This window comes from Triticum dicoccoides, chromosome 7A (genome assembly GCF_002162155.2).
Source record: "Triticum dicoccoides isolate Atlit2015 ecotype Zavitan chromosome 7A, WEW_v2.0, whole genome shotgun sequence".
Taxonomy (NCBI): domain Eukaryota; kingdom Viridiplantae; phylum Streptophyta; class Magnoliopsida; order Poales; family Poaceae; genus Triticum; species Triticum dicoccoides.
This window is the reverse complement of record NC_041392.1, coordinates 60,922,771-60,943,407: the sequence shown is the minus strand read 5'-3', so window position 1 is coordinate 60,943,407 and position 20,637 is coordinate 60,922,771. Positions and strand designations below refer to the sequence as shown.

The 20,637-nt window shown below is 46.1% G+C and overlaps 2 protein-coding genes across 2 annotated transcripts; one reads left to right on the top strand and one right to left on the bottom strand.

Moving 5' to 3' along the window:
* Positions 1–9,966: 9,966 nt before the first annotated feature.
* LOC119329191 lies at positions 9,967–13,584 on the top strand. The gene is made up of 9 exons (XM_037602195.1): positions 9,967–10,264; positions 10,348–10,435; positions 10,646–10,756; positions 11,002–11,084; positions 11,452–11,566; positions 11,919–12,010; positions 12,422–12,487; positions 12,576–12,669; positions 13,099–13,584. Exons 1-9 carry the CDS (start codon positions 10,014–10,016, stop codon positions 13,213–13,215), a joined length of 1,017 nt encoding a protein of 338 aa, XP_037458092.1. The 5' UTR covers positions 9,967–10,013; the 3' UTR covers positions 13,216–13,584.
* A 126-nt stretch (positions 13,585–13,710) lies between these two features.
* Positions 13,711–18,454, bottom strand: LOC119329188 (probable WRKY transcription factor 61). Its single transcript, XM_037602193.1, has 5 exons — positions 18,074–18,454; positions 17,598–17,672; positions 16,659–17,228; positions 16,449–16,562; positions 13,711–14,803 (listed from the first exon to the last, which is right to left on the bottom strand). Exons 1-5 carry the CDS (start codon positions 18,128–18,130, stop codon positions 13,784–13,786), a joined length of 1,836 nt encoding a protein of 611 aa, XP_037458090.1. The 5' UTR covers positions 18,131–18,454; the 3' UTR covers positions 13,711–13,783.
* Between the last annotated feature and the right edge of the window lie 2,183 nt (positions 18,455–20,637).

Here is a 20,637-nt window from a genome sequence, read left to right as displayed (position 1 = left end):
CGCCCCGCCACCTTCCCTCGCCGCCCGGGTCCGCTGCCCCACCGCCCGGCCTCCTCTCCTCGCCGGCAAGCTCCGGCCCGGCCCTTCCTACTCCGGCGACAAACTCCGGTGAGGATCCGGCGATCCTCGATCCATGCGCCAGATCCAGATCCGTGAACAGTAAACCCTAATCCGGAGGTTGATTTTTTCTCTAAGTCCCGAAATTGCGGATCCATATGCTCATGTTCTTAGCTCCGTAACTTTGCATCCGTAGCTCCGATTCATGCATATAGCATATCAAAATGTTCATCTCAGAGAGTACATCATTTCATTCCATTGCATCATTTTCATTTGAGTTCATCTTGATGCCCGAAATGCTATTAGAAGAGGGCTACTTGAGATAATTGTCAGATCTGCTACTCCGTTTAGCTTTTTGTCATTTTTGCCATGATTAATGTGTGCATGATATGCCCTGATGTTCTACATATGTTTTGTTAAAGGTTTTGTTATCTTTCCAGAGGTGCAACCCGTGTATTTTTGTGATGAGTGTGGTGACTAGTGCAAGCTTGCAAAGTGGTGCACTCGGTAATTCTGTTTTCAGGGACTTAGGAATTCCACTAAGTCCTTGATCTGTTTATCTTATGATGCCATATGTTCATGTTGTTTCCTAGTGATCCGTGCCTCTTTTGAGGATGATCAGCAAGGATGTTTTGTTAATATTGTAGTGCTCTATCCATCCATGTCTTTGTTTGCAATTATGGAGCACCCTAGCTTGAGTCAATCGAGCTCTACTTTTGCTACTTTGTGAATCTGGACAGATTGTCAACTTATTTGCAATTTTGCCGATGATGTTGTAGTTGATCCGTGCATGCTATGCTTTTGTTCTTGCGATGTCTAGCTTGCATTTTGTGTATTCTTGACGGATGTATGCTTAGTTTGTCATGACTTGCACCGTAGTGAGTGCATCGAGCTCGCAAACATGCCTACTTGAGTTATGTTTCAGCATGTGCCAGTTTTCACCAAGTCTGAAAACTGATTATGTTTTTGCTGTGTTCACATGCTTGCGATTGTATTTTCTGATCCCTTTTGGCTCAAGGTCACTAAGGGACTTTTGTTAAGCTCTTTGAGTAGCTCCATGCCATGCTTTACTTTGCCATGTTCAGCTCCTGTAGCATGTAGGTTTGTTGCTCCGAAGAGTGCTATCTGATCTGAAATTCCAGACAAGTGTTGATTTCACTAAGTCTGAGATCTGTTTACCATATGCATTTTTGCCATGCTTGTTTGAACCTGTTAATGGATGAATTGGCCGTAGCTCAGTGCTAGACTTTTGTTAAGCATCTTGAATTCATCCCTGCCATGTATATTGTTGTCATGTTTGGGTGCTGTAGCATGTTCATCTCATTGCATTTAGTTGGCTACTTGCTGTAAATCGCAGACCGGTGGCATTTTTGAATCGCTTGCCATTTCCAAACCGTAACTCCGATTCCGATGATCTTTATATCGTTTTCAAGCGATTTCATCTCATCTTTCCAGTGGCACACTTGGATTTCCAAGTTGATGCCAGGTTCTTGCATTTCCTGTCATATCTTGCATATGCATCCCGCATCGCATCCCGCATAGCATACCATCATTGCATCATATTGCTTGATCCTTGCACGTGGTTGATTGTATCCTTGTTGCTTGTTTTCTTGTTTGGGTAGAGCCAGGAGACGAGTTTGCTAACGAGGAGCCCGTTGAGTTTGCTTTCGAGGATCCAGTCAACTCTGACAACTGTGCAGGCAAGATGATCATACCCTCGAAATCACTACTATCTTTGCTATGCTAGTTTGCTCGCTCTTTTGCTATGCCATTGATATGATGCCTACCACTTGCTTTCAAGCCTCCCAAATTACCATGTCAAACCTCTAACCCACTATGTCCTAGCAAACCGTTGTTTGGCTATGTTACCGCTTTGCTCAGCCCCTCTTATAGCGTTGCTAGTTGCAGGTGAAGATTGAAGGTCGTTCCTTGTTGGAACGTTTATTTACTTGTTGGGATATCATTATATTATATTGTTATCTTAATGCATCTATACACTTGGTAAAGGGTGGAAGGCTCGGCCTCTCGCCTAGTGTTTTGTTCCACTCTTGCCGCCCTAGTTTCCGTCATATCGGTGTTATGTTTCCGGATTTTGCGTTCCTTACGCGGTTGGGTTATAATGGGAACCCCTTGATAGTTTTCCTTGTTTAAAGCTTTTCCAGCAATGCCCAACCTTGGTCTTACCATTTGCCACCTAGCCTCTTTTCCCTTGGGTTTCCGGAGCCCGAGGGTCATCTTATTTTAAACCCCCCCCCCCGGGCCAGTGCTCCTCTGAGTGTTGGTCCAACCTAGAGCCCCTTGCAGCGCCACCTCGGGGAAACTTGAGGGCTGGTTTTAGTTGTACAGATTGCTTATCCGATTGTGCCCTGAGAAAGAGATATGTGCAGCTCCTATCGGGATTTGTCGGCACATTCAGGCGGTGTTGCTGGTCTTGTTTTAACCTGTTGAAGTGTCTTGAGTAACCGAGATACCGAGTCTGATCGGAACGTCTTGGGAGGAGGTCTATTCCTTCGTTGACCATGAGAGCTTGTCATGGGCTAAGTTGGGACTCCCCTGCAGGGATTTGAACTTTCGAAAGCCATGCCCGCGGTTATGGGCAGATGGGAATTTGTTAATGTCCGGTTGTAGATAACTTGAACCTTAACTTAATTAAAATGAATCAACTGAGTGTGTTACCGTGATGGCCTCTTCTCGGCGGAGTCCGGGAAGTGGACACGGTGTTGGAGTAATGTTTGCGCAGGTTGTTCTCTAGTTTCTCGCTCGCGCTTTGCCTCCTCTTCTCGCTCTCTTTTGCGAATAAGTTTAGCCACCATACTATGCTAGTCGCTTGCTGCAGCTCCACATACTTTACCTTGCCTTTCCTATAAGCTTAAATAGTCTTGATCGTGAGGGTGCGAGATTGCTGAGTCCCTGTGGCTCACAGATTACTATTACACCAGATGTAGGGCCTGATGATTCCGCTCCAGGAGACGCGTTTGAGCTCAAGTGGGAGTTCGATGAGGACTCTCAACGTTACTATGTTTCCTTTCCTGATGATCAGTAGTGGTACCCAGTTGGGGGTGATTGGGACTGTGTCGCTTGTTGGGTTATCTTTTATTTTGGCGCCGTAGTCGGGCCATGAGTGATTGGTTAATGTAATGTTATTTATGTACTTGATTGATGTGGCGAGTGTAAGCCAACTATGTTATCTCCCCTTTATGATTTATATTACATGGGATGTTGTGAATATTGCCTAACTTGCGACATATGCCCTCAATGCAATTATGCCTTTAAGTCGTGCCTTGACACGTGGGAGATATAGTCGCATCGAGGGTGTTACATCTACCTTGGGCATATCATCTCTGCCAAGGGCATAGCGGTGAATCCTGAGAAGGTGTCTGCAATTGTGAATTGGGAACCACCTCAGAACGTGAAGCAACTCCGCAGCTTCCTTGGTCTCTCAAGCTATTGACGAAGGTTCGTTGAGAACTTCTCTAAGATCGCGAAGCCTCTTTCCAACCTTTTCCAGAAGCATGTGAAGTACGTTTGGTCTCCTGAATGTGACATCGCTTTCAACACCCTGAAAGAGAAATTAGTCACTGCTCCAGTTCTGACTCCTCCTGATGAATCCAAACCGTTCGAGGTCTTCTGTGATGCTTCTCTTCAAGGTCTTGGTGCAGTGTTGATGCAAGAGAAGAAAGTTGTGGCCTATACTTCTCGCCAGTTGAAGCCCAATGAAAAGAACTACCCCACTCATGACCTCGAGTTGGCGGCAGTTGTCCATGCTCTTTTGACTTGGAGACATCTCTTATTGGGAAGAAAAGTGGACATCTTCACTGACCACAAGAGTCTCAAGTACATCTTCACTCAGCCTAACCTCAACCTCAGGCAGACTCGTTGGGTCGAAATGATTCAAGAGTATAATTCGAGTATCGAATATACTCCAGGCAAGGCTAATGTAATTGCTGACGCATTGAGTAGGAAGGCTTACTGCAACAGTTTGATTCTTAAGCCTTACCAACCCGAGCTTTGTGAAGCTTTCGCAAACTCAATCTGCAAGTTGTTCCTCAAGGTTTCCTCGCCAACCTCCAAGTCTCTCCTACTTTGGAAGATCAGATTCACGAGGCTCAACTTCTTGATGCTATGGTGAAGAAGGTGAAGATTGGGATTGCCAAGAGTCAACCCAAGTACAAGTGCTATCGCCTTGATGACAAGGATACTCTATTCTTCGAGGATCTTATTGTTGTGCCTAAAGGTGACCTTCGTAAAGTCATTATGAACGAGGCTCACAATTCACTCCTCTCTATCCACCCTGGAAGTACAAAGATGTACCATGACCTCAAGCAGTCGTATTGGTGGACTCGAATGAAGCACGAGATTGCTCAGTTCGTGAATGAATGTGATGTCTGCAGAAGAGTGAAGGCAGAACACCAACGACCAGCTGGTCTCCTCCAACCTCTCGCCATTCCAGAATGGAAGTTTGACCACATTGAGATGGACTTCGTGACTGGATTTCCAAAGTCCAAGCGTGGCAATGATGCTATCTTCGTTGTCATCGACAAACTCACTAAAGTGGCACACTTTCTGCCTATCAAAGAATCTATCACAGCAGCTCAATTGGCAGAGCTATATACCTCTCGGATTGTTTCTCTGCACGGCATTCCACAGTTGATTTCTTCAGATCGTGGCAGCATCTTCACCTCCAAGTTTTGGGATTCTTTTCAGAAGGCCATGGGCACCAACATCTGTTTCAGCACAGCTTTTCATCCTCAAACTAGTGGTTAAGTCAAGCGTGTCAATTAGATTCTTGAAGATATGCTCAGGGCTTGCGTCATCTCTTTCGGCATGACGTGGGAAGATTGTCTTCCATATGCCGAGTTCTCCTACAACAACAGTTTCCAAGCGAGTTCGGGCAAGGCCCCATTTGAAATTCTCTATGGCAGGAAGTGTCGTACTCCTCTTAACTGGTCAGAGACTGGTGAACGTCAACTTCTTGGCAATGACTTGATCACAAAGGCAGAAGAGATGTGCAAAGTCATTCGTGATAATCTCAAAGCCGCACAATCGCGCCAGAAGAGTTACTATGATAGTAAGCATCGTGACTTGGCCTTCGAGATCGGAGACCATGTTTACCTCCACGTCTCTCCAATGAAAGGTACTCGTCGCTTCGGTATCAAAGGGAAGCTTGCCCTAGATACGTGGGTCCTTTCAAGATCTTAAGCAAAAGAGGCAATCTCGCCTATCAACTTGAGCTTCCCTCCAACTTTGCAAATGTGCACGACGTGTTTCATGTCTCTCAACTCCGCAAGTGCTTCAAGGCGCCTGACCGCACCGTCAACTTCGAAGACATTGATCTCCAAGAAGACCTTTCTTATCGTGAGCACCTCGTTGCTATTCTTGAAGAAACTGAGTGCAAGACTCCCAACAAGTCAATCAAATTCCTCAAAGTCAAGTGGTCACATCATTCCGACCGTGAAGCCACGTGGGAACGCGAGGATCACCTCCGTTCTGAGTACCCGGAGTTTTTCCAGTCCTAGATCTCGGGACGAGATCCTTTCGTAGTGGTGGAGTGTTGTAACACCCCGAATGTAATTTACCTTATTTGTGCTCCAACTCTTGCCGTTTCCGGCCCTAAGTTATTTTATTTCCTCGTTGCCGGTTTTTTGTCTCCGTGTGTTTTGTTCTTTTTCATGCATCTCATATCATATCATCATGTGCATTGCATTTGCATACGTGTTCATCTCATGCATCCGAGCATTTTCCCCGTTGTCCGTTTTACATTCCGGCGCTCCTATGTCCTCCGGTGGTCCTTTCTACCTCCTTTCATGTGTGGGTACTAAACATTTCCGGAATGGACCGAGACTTTCCATGCAGCCTTGGTTTACTACCGGTAGACTGCCTGTCAAGTTTCGTGCCATTTGGACTTCGTTTGATACTCCAATGGTTAACCGAGGGACCGAAAAGGCCTCATGTGTGTTGCAGCCCAACACCCTTCCAAAGTGGCCCAAAACCCACCTAAACCCCTTCCATCATCTAGAGCGTTCGATCACGATTGCATGGCCGAAAACCGCACCTCATTTGGAGCTTCCTAGCTCCCTCTACCCCTTTATAAAGATCCCTACATTCCAAATTCGGGCGAAACCCTAAAATTCCGCTCCCCGCGCCGCCGGACACGTCCGGTTTGCACCACCGCCGCCACGTAGCGCGCCCCTACTGGCCCGGCCGCATCTCCTCGCCACCGGCCCGGGAGAGCCCGTGCGCGGCCCCCGCGGCCCAGGGCGCCGCCGCCTCGCCCGAGCGGAGCCTCCGCTCCGACGCCGTCCGCCGTCCGCCGTCTCCGGCACCGGCCACCACCGCGGCACCACCTCTCCGTCGTCTCCATTCCCAAGTCCGGCGAGCTCCATCGCCTCTCCCTCGGATCCGGCGACCCTCGACAACTCCGGCGAACAGTAACTCCGGCGAACCTCGGGATCCGCGCCGGTTGGATCTGAATCTGAGATCCACGTCGGTTGACTTTTGCCCCGAAACCCTAATTATTTTGCATTCTTCCACATGCCATAACTCTGCATCCATAGTTCTGATTCGTGCGTGTAGCATATCAAAATGTTCGTCTCGACGAGTACATCATTTCATCTCATTGCATCATTTTCATTTAAGCTCATCTTGATGCCCGAAATGCTGTTGGAAGAGGGCTATGTGATGATTATGTCAGATCTGTTTCAGCAAATGGCCTTTTGTCATTTTTGTCATGATTAATGTGTGCATGCTATGATCCTGAGCTCTACATGTGTTTTGATGAATGCCATGCCCTCTTTACAGGGGTGTATGCCATGTATTTTTGTGATCTTTGTGGTGACTAGCACAAGCATGCAAAGTAGCTTACTCGGTGATGCTGATTTCAGGGACTTAGAATTTCACTAAGTCCTTATCCTGATATTGTTTTTATGCCATATGTTCATGTTGTTTCCTAGTGATCCGTGCCTCTTTTGAGGATGATCAGTAAGGATGTTTTGTTAATATTGTGGTGCTCTATTCATCCATGTCTTTGTTTGCAATTATGGAGCACCCTAGCTTGAGTCAATCGAGCTCTACTTTTGCTATAAAATGTTCCTGGCAGATTGTTAACATGTTTAGCAATTTTGCCGAGGTCGTTGCTATTGATCCGTGCATGCTATGTTATTGTTCTTGCCATGTGTAGCTTCTATGCCATGTCTTCTTGACGGGTGTATGCTTAGTTTGTCATGCAATGCCTCGTAGTGAGTGCATCGAGCTCGTAAACATGCCTACTTGTTAATCTGTTTTGCATGCTCCAGTTTTTTACTAAGTCTGAATCTGTTTATATTTTTGCTATGTTCACATGCTTGCAATTGTATTTTCTGATCCCTTTTGGCTTATGGTCACTAAGGGACTTTTGTTATATGCTTAGAGTAGCTTCATGCCATGCCTTGCTTTGCCATGATATATTCCTGTAGCATATAGTTATCATGCTCTAAACATTGCTTCCTGATGATAAATTCCTGATATGCTGTTAATTTCACCAAGTCTGAAACCTGTAATCATTTGCACTTTTGCCATGCTTGTTTGAACCTGTTAATGGATGAATTAGCCATAGCTGAGTGTTCATCTTTTGTCAAGCATTATGAGTGGATCCCTGCCATGTATTTTGTTGTCATGTTTGGGTGCAGTAGCATGTTGTTCTTGTTGCATTTAGAAGGCTACTTGCTGTTTATCGCAGATCGGTGCCATATTTGTTTTGCTTGCCATTTCCAAACCGTGCATCTGATTCCGGTGATCTTTATATCGATTTCAACCGAAATCACCCCACCTTTCCAGTGGCACTCTTGGATTTCCAAGTTGAGTCCTGGTTCAATCATTCCTTTCCAAATCATGCATATATATCATATATCGCATCCCGCATATCATACTATGTTTGCATCATGTTGGTTGAGTATTGCACGTGGTTGATTGTGTTCCTTTTGCTTGTTGTTCTTGTTTGGGTAGAGCCGGGAGATGAGTTCGTGAACGAGGAGCCCGTTGAGTTCGCTTACGAGGATCAAGGCAACTCCGAGAATTTTGCAGGCAAGATGACCATACCCTCGAAATCACTTCTATCTTTGCTTGCTAGATGCTCGCTCTTTTGCTATGCCTATGCTACGATACCTATCACTTGCTTATCATGCCTCCCACATTGCCATGTCAAACCTCTAACCCACCATGTCCTAGCAAACCGTTGGTTGGTTATGTTACCGCCTTGCTCAGCCCCTCTTATAGCGTTGCTAGTTGCATGTGAAGATTGGAGATCGTTCCTTGTTGGAACATGTTTATTGTTGGGATATCACCATATTATCTTGTTTATCTTAATGCACCTATATACTTGGTAAAGGATGGAAGGCTCGACCTTATGCCTAGTGTTTTGTTCCACTCTTGCCGCCCTAGTTTCCGTCATATCGGTGTTATGTTCCCGGATTTTGCGTTCCTTACACGGTTGGGTTATAATGGGAACCCCTTGACAGTTCGCCTTGAATAAAACTCCTCCAGCAATGCCCAACCTTGGTTTTACCATTTGCCACCTAGCCTCTTTTTCCCTTGGGTTTCCGGAGCCCAAGGGTCATCTTTATTAAACCCCCGGGCCAGTGCTCTTCTGAGTGTTGGTCCGAACTGAGCTGCCTGCGGGGCCACCTCGGGGAAACTTGAGGGTTGGTTTTACTCGTAGCTAGTCTCATCTGAGTGTGCCCTGAGAACGAGATATGTGCAGCTCCTATCGGGATTTTTGGCACATTCAGGCGGTATTGCAGGACTTGTTTTACCATTGTCGAGGATGTCTTGTAACCGGGATGCCGAGTCTGATCGGAATGTCTCGGGAGAAGGAATATCCTTCGTTGACCGTGAGATCTTGTGATGGGCTAAGTTGGGACTCCCCTGCAGGGATTTGAACTTTCGAAAGCCGTGTCCGCGGTTATGGGCAGATGGGAATTTGTTAATGTTCGGTTATAGATAACATGAAACTTAACTTAATTAAAATGCATCAACCGCGTGTGTAACTGTGATGGTCTCTTCTCGGCGGAGTCCGAGAAGTGAACACGGTGTTGGAGTAATGCTTGACGTAGGTTGTTCTAGGATCACTTTTTGATCATAGTTGTTCAACCGTGCTTTTGCCTTCTCTTCTCGCTCTCATTTGCGTATGTTAGCCATCATATATGATAGTCGCTTGCTGCAGCTCCACATCGTACCTTTGACTTACCTATAAGCTTAAATAGTCTTGATCGCGAGGGTGTGAGATTGCTGAGTCCCCGTGACTCACAAATTACTTCCGAAACCAGATGCAGGGACCGATGATTCCGCTCCAGATGATATTACCGAGCTCAAGTGGGAGTTCGATGAAGACTCTCATCGTTACTATGTGTATTTCCCAGATGATCAGTAGTGGTGCCCAGTTGGGGTGATCGGGGACTTTGTCGCATTTGGGGTTTATCTTTATTTTGGTTCTGTAGTCGGACCCTGAGTGTATTGGATGAATGTAATGACTTATTTATGTATTTGTGTGACGTGGCGAGTGTAAGCCAACTATGTACTTTTCCCCTTTATTTATTTATATGGGTTGTTGTGAAGATTACCTCATTTGCGACGTTGCTTTCAATGTGGTTATGCCTTTAAGTCATACTTCGACACGTAGGAGATATAGCCGCATCGAGGACGTTATAGACGGGATGACGGTTTAGCCGATGGTGGGGAGCTCAAGTCGACGGAGGTCGAAGGGCAATAGCGGGCCACTTGATTGAGACTTGGTTAAGTCGACTAACTCGCGAGGCCCCAAAGTCTAAACGCAACTAAATCATTCCAAGCAATCTGGAGCGTTGAGTTCTCCATCGGACGGCGATCCCGTTTCCGAAGCAAACCCACCGTTATCCAAGCAGCACGGAGGAGCAGCCAGTCACAGCTCGGCCACGTACTGCTTTTCCCCTACGCCGCACGAAGCAATGGCGACCTCGCCGGCGCTGCTCTCGCGGCAGTACGCGCGCCCCTCCCCTCCTCCTCTCCCCCGCCAGCCCCTCGCGCCTTCGCCCGTCGCCGCGGCCTTCCCTCCGGTGCGGCTGCGCGTCCGCCGCGGGCCTTCCCCAGCCCAAGCCAAGTTCGGCAAGTTCGACGCCGCGGAAGCCCCCACGGAGGCCGAGCCGGCGACATCGGAGGCCGATGGCGCGGTGGAGCAGGCGGTGCAGGAGGATGACAGGTCAGGCACGCGGGAAACGCCGCCGTGTTGCTTTGGATTGTGGCGCGTCTGACTGACCGCGTGTGCTGTCTCTGTGGTTTCAGTTGCTTGCCGTCGGATTTGCAAGGCGCGATATGGCAGTCGGGGAAGGCCAGCGCTGATTTCGTCAACTCCGGCGGCATGCGAGGAATTGTAGGTTTCCGATTGTCCATATACACTGATTTTGGCTCAACCTTAACCTGCTGTGAAATTTCTGCATTTTTTACTTGGAATGCCATGGAACAGTTTCAGTGTTCAAGTCCCATCCACCATTATATTCTTGTGTCGCTCATACAGTTTTGCCATCTCGCATCGCGATCTCACTGTTGATGATCTGTTCTTGTGTTATCATCATTGCTGTAGGCAGAGCTGCTGATCCCCCAGCTGGAGTTCCTCAACCAGGAAGGAGCGCAGGCCGAGGTCTGGGCGCTGTCGAGGATACTCCTCGACACACTCGCGGAAGAGACTGGCCAGGTTTGGATGCAAGGTCATTTAGCGATGAATAAATGCAGCTTTTGCTCTGTCTGATCCATCTGCAGTTGCATGACCCTAGCTCACTGATTTTATCATCCACACAGATAATAAATGGCCAGTTATCTCCCATTTTGAGCTCTGTTTTAAATGTCCCTGATTAAAGGCCTCCATCCATAGTGAATCGTGTCCTTTAAGTACCTTGAATATCTGTTCTTTACATTCAACTTGCTGTCTGTCTACAACAGGTAGTTAAGGCCGTCTTCCCTGACGCTGGAGTGGCTGCCCTTCTGAAGCATCAGTGGAAAGATGCAAAGTTCAAGTGTGCTAGGTATTGCCTTGCTTTCAGTAGCCCAGCCACAGTGGTGGATGGATTCCTTATTCAAATTTTGTGCACATGTTATATGTAATGGTCCATTTTTCTATTCATGTTACATGCTGCTAGCACTATTTTTAGTGAAGCGCATTAATTTTGTTGCTAAGATCTTTCCAGTAAATTCTCCCCAAATGATTCGTGGCGTGGATATCATATTTTTCTAGACAGGTTCGCAGAATAGGACAAGATGTGGACCAATTTGAGTTTCTTTAGAGAAGTAGTAGATGTTATTAGTTGCTTCTGTCTTGAAGGCATAAAAGATGATTACCATGAGATTTCTTGTCAATCTAAAATCTGTCTATTCTCTTATTTTGATTTGCAGTCTTAGTGACCGAAAGCCAGTTGATACTGATGACGGAGTTGTTGTTATGATTATCCCTGATCACCAGATGCTTGAATCTGTTGAACGCATCGCATCTCAACTCGCTGATGATCCCGTATGTAACTTATGCCTGATCAAGTTTTTAATGTTCGCAGATACATGTGCTTTAGTTTATAGTAAGGAAAATGAATTCCATCTTTTGTGTCCCAAGCAAAATTGGTAGGATAGGATCAGCATGTGTATTTACAGGTCATTTTGGCATGCATGTATATTTGTAGGATCTATATTCATTTGCACATCAGCTTAGCATAGCCATCGCATGGCATTTTTCATTTGCGCAAGCACATCCATCTATGTTCACATCTTGTATAATTTGTTCAACAGTCTGCATATCACAATTATCATTTGTATGTATGTTCCACTCAATATGGTATCTTAAAATAACTTCCAGTTTTAATCCACTGAAGATAAGACCTCTTGTCATGTGGAACCCACGTCTTGTTAGTGGAGATGTTGGAGTGGGATATAATGTTCGGAATCTACGCAGAAATTTCTTAAGGTAAGTGAACGGAAACATCTGTACATTGTTGCCTCTCTATGTGTACTATCGGTATTTTCCGGGACATAAACAGTTGTTGATTGTGGATATCAGAGTATGGATGTGTCTTGAAAAATATGAGAATATGGACTGAGAAACATCTTCTCTACCACTATATGTAACTGTTTCTAGTTGCCTCAACATAAATAAGTACCAAGTTACAGAAACAGATCCCGTCAAAGAGTTATGAATAGTGAATTAGTGATGCATCTTTATGAAACCATACCGAAAAGCTCTGAAGTATGGTCAACTATAATATACCTATAAATGATGGTCATCTTTACAAATTTCATGTTATTAAAATATTTATGGTCTCTTTTGCCCACTGTATTTCCCTGTGTCTTTTTCTAACATCCATCACCCATTTTGCAGTACTTTTACCACTGTTTACTCGATGAGGCCGCTGCCTACCGGTGCAATCTTCAGATGCTATCCTGAGTGCGTCGATATTTGTTGCCTTTTTCTACAATCCAAATAAATGTTCAGTAAAATAATAGGCTAAAGATATCTGTTATTCATGTTTCAGAAAGTGGAAAGTGTTCTATGATGATCCAAAAAGACCCAATCGGTATTTGCTCGCCAGAGAATCTTCGAGTCGTCCTGATGCAACAGATATTGAGGTTAGACATTGTATATCTGATTTGATCTGCATGATTAGATTTTTGTCCATCACTATGCTGCGTGTGTGTTCCTTTTAGTACTTGGTAAGTTGAATCACTACTGTCGAAAAAACGAGTCTGATATTGGACCGTGTATAGAAGCTGCAAGCACCCAAGAGCCAACTGATTTCTCAAACTCTAGGAATCATTGTGACATTGTGTGACTGACCACAGACACATTAAGCTGTCAAACAACTGACACTCTATACAAGACAGAGAACAAGAAGTCACCCTGGGCCTACTAGCTAGACGACCAGCCATTATTTTTAATAGTACAAGTTAGAGAACATCATTTTAGAAATCCATTTGCAAATATCTACACCAAATGCTAGTGTTGCCCATAATTTTTTTGCATTTTGCAGAGATTAGTGACACCATTCTAATCTGCAGATAATATTTGGTGGTGGCGGCGCCAGTGAGCAACCTGAAGAGGAGCCTTCAATGATGACCAATGTCATGGCCGCGTTTAGCTCCGTGAGCCGGTTTATGAGAGTCATCTCCAAGTGAAAATCCCAGGCGGTTCTCTCCACATTTGAAGCCATCGTAAGCACCGCCAAAGAGGATTTGGTTCAGGCGCACGGTGGATATGGTGGTTCTTGGGCAACTTCATTGCGTGGGCAGGGACTACACGCTACTGCTGTTCAGAAAGCAGAGAAGTTCAGAACAATGGTTTGCATGCATGCACTTGGTCGTTAGCAAAGGTTACAACTGTGTCTGCATACTGCACACGCATCATATGACCATGAAATTCGCAGTTTTGTAACTGGATCAAAGCTAGTGTACATAGATATTCTCTTCTGGAAGTAACGGAGATCTGAATACGAGACACGTCACTCCTCAAGCACGTTTGAGCAAGCAAGACAACACTAGCTTCTACGACTCCGAGTTAAAGAGCGAGTATTCTCCAAGGCGACATTGTCCTCAAAAAGGTCGTGTATCCACAGTCCCAAAGCAAGCTCCGCCTAAAATGGGGATCAATCGACACATTTTCAGCAATTATGCTACAGTCACTATATATGTATGTACACCAAATGATCAAATTAGTCCACAAACACAATTCAGAACCTTCAGCTAACTAATTAATGTGCTCCCTGCTTTTCACAGGTGAGGTGGAAGCAGTAGCACTAGTGGAGCCCGATGACAGTGCCAGCGACGGCTGCAAGAACGACATCTTCTTCCCGTTCGGAGAACCGCTCTGTGTCGCCCCCGTCGACGACCGTGCCAGCAACGGCGACGAACAGGCGGTGGACGCCGCACTCGACGGGCCCAGCCCGAGGTGCTCCCCCCACTCGAGCCCCTTGCCGCCTCCGGCAGCCGGCTTGCCGACGTACGACGTGATGGCGGCCGCGAGCGCTGTGTGGAAGCCCGGGTCCGACGTGATCGCCTTGGCGATCGTGTCGGTGAGCACGATCGGCGCTGTCGTGCATGTTCCGCCGCCGCTAAACTGGGCTGCCCTCTGCTGCACCTGCGCCGGCTGGTAGAGGGACGCCACCGAGGCTTGCTGCCTTCCGTTGATGCCGCTCAGCGCGGCCTGGAATGAGTTCTTGCCGACACCGTTGTAGGGCGCGCCGGACGAGGGTCCGTAGCTCAGGTACGATCCAACGCCGGCCGGCCACGCGGTGGCGCCGGGCAGGCTGCTCGCACCAGAGCCGGAGAAGGAGAAGTTCGTGGAAGGGTACCTACCAGCACTGCTGCTGTGTCCTTGAGAGTCGGGGAAGCTGGAGGAGAATCTGTTGGTGTTGCTGAGGGAGAAGGCCTGCTGCGAGGCAGTCTGCGAGGTGAGATCGAGGGTGATGGTGGGGTACGACGGGGTGGCGCTGATGGACGCGCCGGCAGCGGCCGGGAGGAAGAACGGCCGACCACTCAGATGGCTCGAGGGGTCGAAGGTAGTCGCCGCTGGGAGGCTGAACCTGAGGCCGTGGAGGCTGGAGGCGACGGAGGGGAAGCCGAGCGAGGTGGAGGAGCCTGACATGAGCATGGACGCGGCCGCGGAGGTGGTGGAGGCCATGGCGGCTGCGGAGGGGGAGAGCGGGTGGTTGTGCGCGCCCTCGTAGGTGGTGATGAGGATCGACATGTCCTCGGCACATCTCTGCACCTGGGAAACATAATGTACGTTCATGTCAGTCGGTCACCATGGCGAGGAAGGATGCTGCCATTGAAAAGAAAGCCGAGCGCGAGTTTTAAAGCATTTTTGATTAGTCCGCTCAAGTGCAAATCCCCGCTACTGCTATTACCAAAGAGAAGATTGTCTTTTCTTTTACACCGAGCGAACATATGTACACACGCATTTGCACATGAAGTTCTTGTGCAACTGGTGTACCAATTTCCACATTTGAATTTTGTATATTTATTATTTTTCAATGTGAAGGTATATCTAAAATTTTGTTATTAGTTAGTGGCAATTTCAGATGTTTTTGAGAACTTTGAGCATGGATGTATTTTTGGCATTAGGTGCATCGGTCGTATGAGAGCCCTAAATGCACATCATATACTACCTTCGTCCTGATTTATTGGTCTTCATTATAATCTGTGCCGTATTTTGACCATAAATTTAATTAACAAAATGTTCACGCATGTCAATTTTTGATGACATGCATTGACATTTTTGTCAGTTAAATCTTTGGTCAAAATTTAGCACAAATTACAAAAAAGACTAATAAACCAGGACGGAGGTAGTATTTGTTAAATACTCGAATATGAATCGAGAAGACATATGGTGGATCATTAGACATTTTGGAAAGACATGTAATGTTTGCAGTAGGTTTTATAGTATAAGGTAAAAGAATAAGAAGATATTTTTAGGGTCTTTGTATTTTTGAGTGGACTTGGTTGATCAAGTGGGCAGACAGCACACATGTGGCGACGCTGGCCCAACCCAAAGCCCATCATACTCTCCAGCATTTCTGAAGCCCCATCGGCCATGTGGAATTACTCCCTCTGTCCGGAAATACTTGTCCAAAGAATGGATGTATCTAGATGTATTTTAGTTTTAGATACACCCATTTGTATCCATTTCTATGACAAGTATTTCCAAACGGAGGGAGTAGTTTGTTTCGATGCGATCAGCCTAAACCCCAACAGCACCATTGACGTTGCCGCCGCCGATCGAGAAGTCGCGCTCCCATCGCCGCCAGAGAGAGGCAGAGAGCCCGACGGCGACACCGTTGCCAAGGCAGGAGAGGTGCACACCTCCCTGCACGGCTCCGGCCCTGGCGATCAGGTCAGGTTCCGATCTCCGAGTCCGACCCCCAGTGCCCGCCCGATTCGATCCGCTAGTTCCCTCCCTGGTGGCGCTAGTGCTCGATCGCTTGATTTATGGAGTTTTGACCCCGGATTTGGGACCATGTATGTACACAAAGTTGTACTCCCTCCGTTCCTAAATATAAGACCTTTTAGGGATTTCACTGTAGACTATATACGAAACAAAATGAGTGAATCTACACTGAATATTATTAATGTTGGGACACTTATTTTGGGACGGAGGAAGTACTTGTTATCGAATCTCTAATAGGAGTTGTATGATGCACCAACATCTTGCAGGTATAAGCTCGACTTTTCTTGAACGCTCAAGTAGTGTGCGAGAATTACAAATAGAGGGAGTGCTAAGTAAGTCGCATTGCGATGTTCCGAAGCAACACATGTATCTTGGTCATGTTTGGTCTGCGAAACACACCTTGCCGCAGATTCTTTGGTACCATGTGTTTGGGTTGTTTTGCAATGTATGACAGTGAATAACATACCTGTTTTCTGACAGGGCACCCTGTTGCGATGGTGCAGCGGTAGTAGGCGCGTGGACATGGGTTCCCCTTGGATATCTTCTGCCCGTATTTCCTCCACTGGCACCCATCGTTCATCTGAACACCAACAAACCACGAATCACACATATACAGGTATCCCAGTCATTTAATTTTCTAGTCACTTGTGTACGTTGTTTACGTATATGTACGTACCGTTGGTGTGTCACACCTAGCCCTCACCGACACCCTGGCCTTCTTGGCCAGGGGCTGCTGGGCCACCTCCTCCTCGGCCTCCGCGCCACCACCGGTGCTCCTCGGGTTCTTCGGTACTTTGCTCGATGTTGTTGTTGTCTCTGTGGCGGCGTCATCCTCGGAGCTGCCTCCAGGGCTCAACGTCAGCACATCTGGCTGCACCTTCATCTCACTTTGACCAGCTGCACCAATAGCTTTGCCCGATGAAAGTCCAAGAGAGATGCACTTGCCGTCTGCATTATTAGTGCCGGTCCGGATCTCTTCTCCCATGTCCTGCCTACTCATGCTCGCGCTCGTTCCGAGGCGTAAAGAGACGAATCTGGGGTCCTTGACGCCGTCGGCGGACGATGTGTGCTCCGGTGAGCCCACGGCGAGGTTTTTGCCTCGTCCTTGCTGGTGGAGAACATCGAACTGCTTCTGAAGGGATCGATGGTCCTCCACCATCTGTGACAACATCGTCTTCAGCCTCTCGTTCTCTTTTCTCACTTCGCCCATCTCTGCCCTTGTGGACGCAATCTTGTCTTCTTGAGCCTGAATGGATGAAAGCGAAACCTGTTATTAGTTACATACTCATTGATGAAGTAAATCACATATGATAATGGCTAATTGGCTACTTGGCTACTTGGCTTAGTGTGTATGTATTACTTGGCAGTTGGCACTAACTACATTTGCAAGTAGGAAGATGAACAATACAATAGGAAAATATAAATAGCTGATAGGTGTAGGTTCTTTTTTCATGAATTAGTTGAGGAATTTCAGGGTAATTAATAATTTTTACTGCCCTTCTGAAATAAAAAAGAATAAAAGGGGGATACGTAGTACCAGACCCTGCCTTGTGTAACTAATTACGAAAAGTTGTGCCTTTTATATGTTTGTTGAACGTGTTTGATAATTATGTACCTCCTTTTTTGCGCTTGACTGGTTTTGCAAGAACCTGAAAAACTTGCCATCCGAGGCCCGATGATCATCTCCCATCTGCAACACCAACATGAAAGTCTATATTATTATAACATGAGCAAACAATTCGTAACATCATGAATTTATTGGAGGACAAGCTGTGGAAAAATCCATTTCTTGGCTTATCCACATGTTTAATTTGACTGTTCTACGAGCACCAGGATGGCAGGATCTGTGGTCCCTAAAGATGATCACCTGATTGATTTTGACATCAATCAGAAAGAGAAGTCCCTGACTTCCATTCATGGATCAAGAACCACATCCCAGAGAAGAGAGAAACTCAGCCAAGTCCTAACCACTAGTCCAAAGCATACTTATCCAAATAAATGAACACTCATTAAGAAAAGAAAAATCAAACTCTTTGGAGCATATAAAAGCACAAACACAAAATCAAGAGAAGTAATTAAACAGTTCCAAACCTGATCTTTCAGCCGATCTTCATGGCCGCCAAGCTGCCTCTGGTCTCCCTTGATCATTTCGATCTCCTTCCACAGAAGACAAGCTTATCTCTCGTTGGTCCAAGGCAAACGTCCTTCTCTCTCTAGCTTCTCTAGCCTTCCAACCCTTTCTTCTCTAGCCCTGCACCAGCCCTGCCATGGCCTTGTATATATATAGAGAGGCTACTAGCTAGACGCCTAGACCATGGCCTCGACCTTCTCTCTATCTTCCCCGGCCCTCTCCTGTTTGGACGAGCTATATTTCTGGCTTAAACAAACGCCGTACGCCGGTGCTTACCTACGCTGATCGATTAGGCGGTCAACGTCATCAGAAATGTCAAACCACAGCCGCACTCTTTGGTGAAGACTCGCAGAAAGCCAGAAAAATACAGTACATATATCGGCAGAGGAGACTGAGATTTATATTACGTGTGTGGAATAGGCTTCAACGTGCGCAACATGCTGCTGTTGTGAGGCCAGTTATAACTAAGATGCGCGTCCAGACTGTGTGTTACATACGTCGTCGAGCGCGTCCCTCCGACGACGTTGATGAAGCTTCCTGCCAGTCCTCATCGTCGGCGTCATCGGCTCGGCCCATTATTATGGCTGGAGAGACTCTGTCGTCAAGCAAGGAATCGCTTTCAGACTAAATTTCAGTCCTGCGTAGGGCCATTCGTCAGAGGAAGTTCAGTCATATTCGCTCATACATATATGTCTTTGATCCATGTAATGAGATTTGGTGAGAGGGAGGGCAAGACGGCCGGCCCCATGTGTCTCCCAGTCTAAGTCAGAATTTCCTGCCAGAAAGAAGTCCATTTAATTTGGCGGCGTACTTGTCAGTATACTGTAGTTATGTAAGTACAGTATATGTCTACAGGAAAATGTATTGGAGTCAGTATGGTAAGAAAACGAATTTATTCACAGAAATTCTTTTTTCGAACGGAAATCATAAAATAAAGTTTAATAAAACTAATGATTTCTCGCTGGCTAGCGAAGCGAGATCTATCATCAAGAACTGGGCTGGACCTGCAAGCAAAGGTTGGACTACGACTAGATATATCTCCCTAGATCCAAGGTTTCCCTATACCACAACCCACAGGGCATGCACGTTCAGTAGTGGACTACTTGCATGGAATTCTTTGGGAAATCAACATATCAACACAGTAATCAGATGCAAGACCATTGACCTTAATCATGGCTAATCTCATCATGGGGACTAAGAAAAGGCACAGTGCTGTGATCCAAGGTTAATTAGGTGCACCATTTGCCTAGAATACCGCGTGAGTAGTATAGTTCAGCTCTGGCTACCTGATCCCGTTGGTGCTCTCTCTCTTACCGGTACAGTTATCATGGATTTAGTGCCACCATTAATTCTTTTTAGATCCCGATGCGCTGAAACCTTCATTTTTCAATTGCTTACTTGCCCCCGTATGCAACAGTTCATGGCTCTCGCCGTCCATTTGCAAATTGCAACAGAGCCGACGTTAAAATTCTCAGTAATTGCATCTTGCATTTACCCGGCTTGAGAAAGTGCATTGTTTTATTTATTAATCTAAGCTTAATCAACTTCCCTAATTTTTCATTTGGGAGCTGAAGTGCCGTTCAAGCTTGGTGTTTGAATTTGTGCACACATACGGACCAGATTTTACACACTACTAGTTAGGTGGCTCAGAGATTGAAATTTGCAGCAATTCAAGGAGTAGGTGGTTCCTTGATTTTAAAAAATTCATGGCTTCTGCCAAACAGTATGCGCGTGTGATGGGTCTTTTCAAGTTTGCTTCCTCTTCTATTTCTCCTAAAGAAATTTTGGGTAACTTCTATTTTCCTAGGTAACAAGTGGCATTACAAATTCAATACAGTCGTTAGTTCGATCTTTTTGTCTAGACTTTTATTTACAACCATTATTATTTCATACTTATAGCCGATTGATTATGTCTTGGTCTCTCACTTTTCTTATCGTCACATGTGCGTATATACTTGTTTGACTTGGAAGAAGGGAAAATAACTTGCAAGTTGTTACAATGAGACATACAAAATTGGCCCTGTGGTAGTACGCATTCATGCCTGTCAGCCTGTGTATGGATCATAATTCAGAAGTCAACTCTTCTTTCCTTATAAAGGAACCTCAACTCATAATATCTTGAGTGAGGTGATCATGGTGATTAGCTGTGTGTACAATCAGCAACAATTTGACCTGTAGACCTAATGTACCAATTGTACGGTTACCATGTTCAATTAAATGCAGATTCATCCTTTAAGTTGACCATATCACTCTGTTTCAGTTTTGTATGTCTGTGACTTCACCAAGTATCTAACTACCTACATATCTATCTATATTATATACCTGCAGTCTGCAGGAGTAAGGTATTAGGTACACAAAGTTAGGACGGCTGATAGCTTGTTCAGATGCAGCAACTGCAGCTTTGCAAGCTGCCTCATTTTCTTGGAAAATGCACATGGTCACAAATAGAAGTTAGCAACAATACGTGTACACAATAGAGTCAAATGGTTTTGATGATAATCATACTGCAAAATAGTCGGTAGTA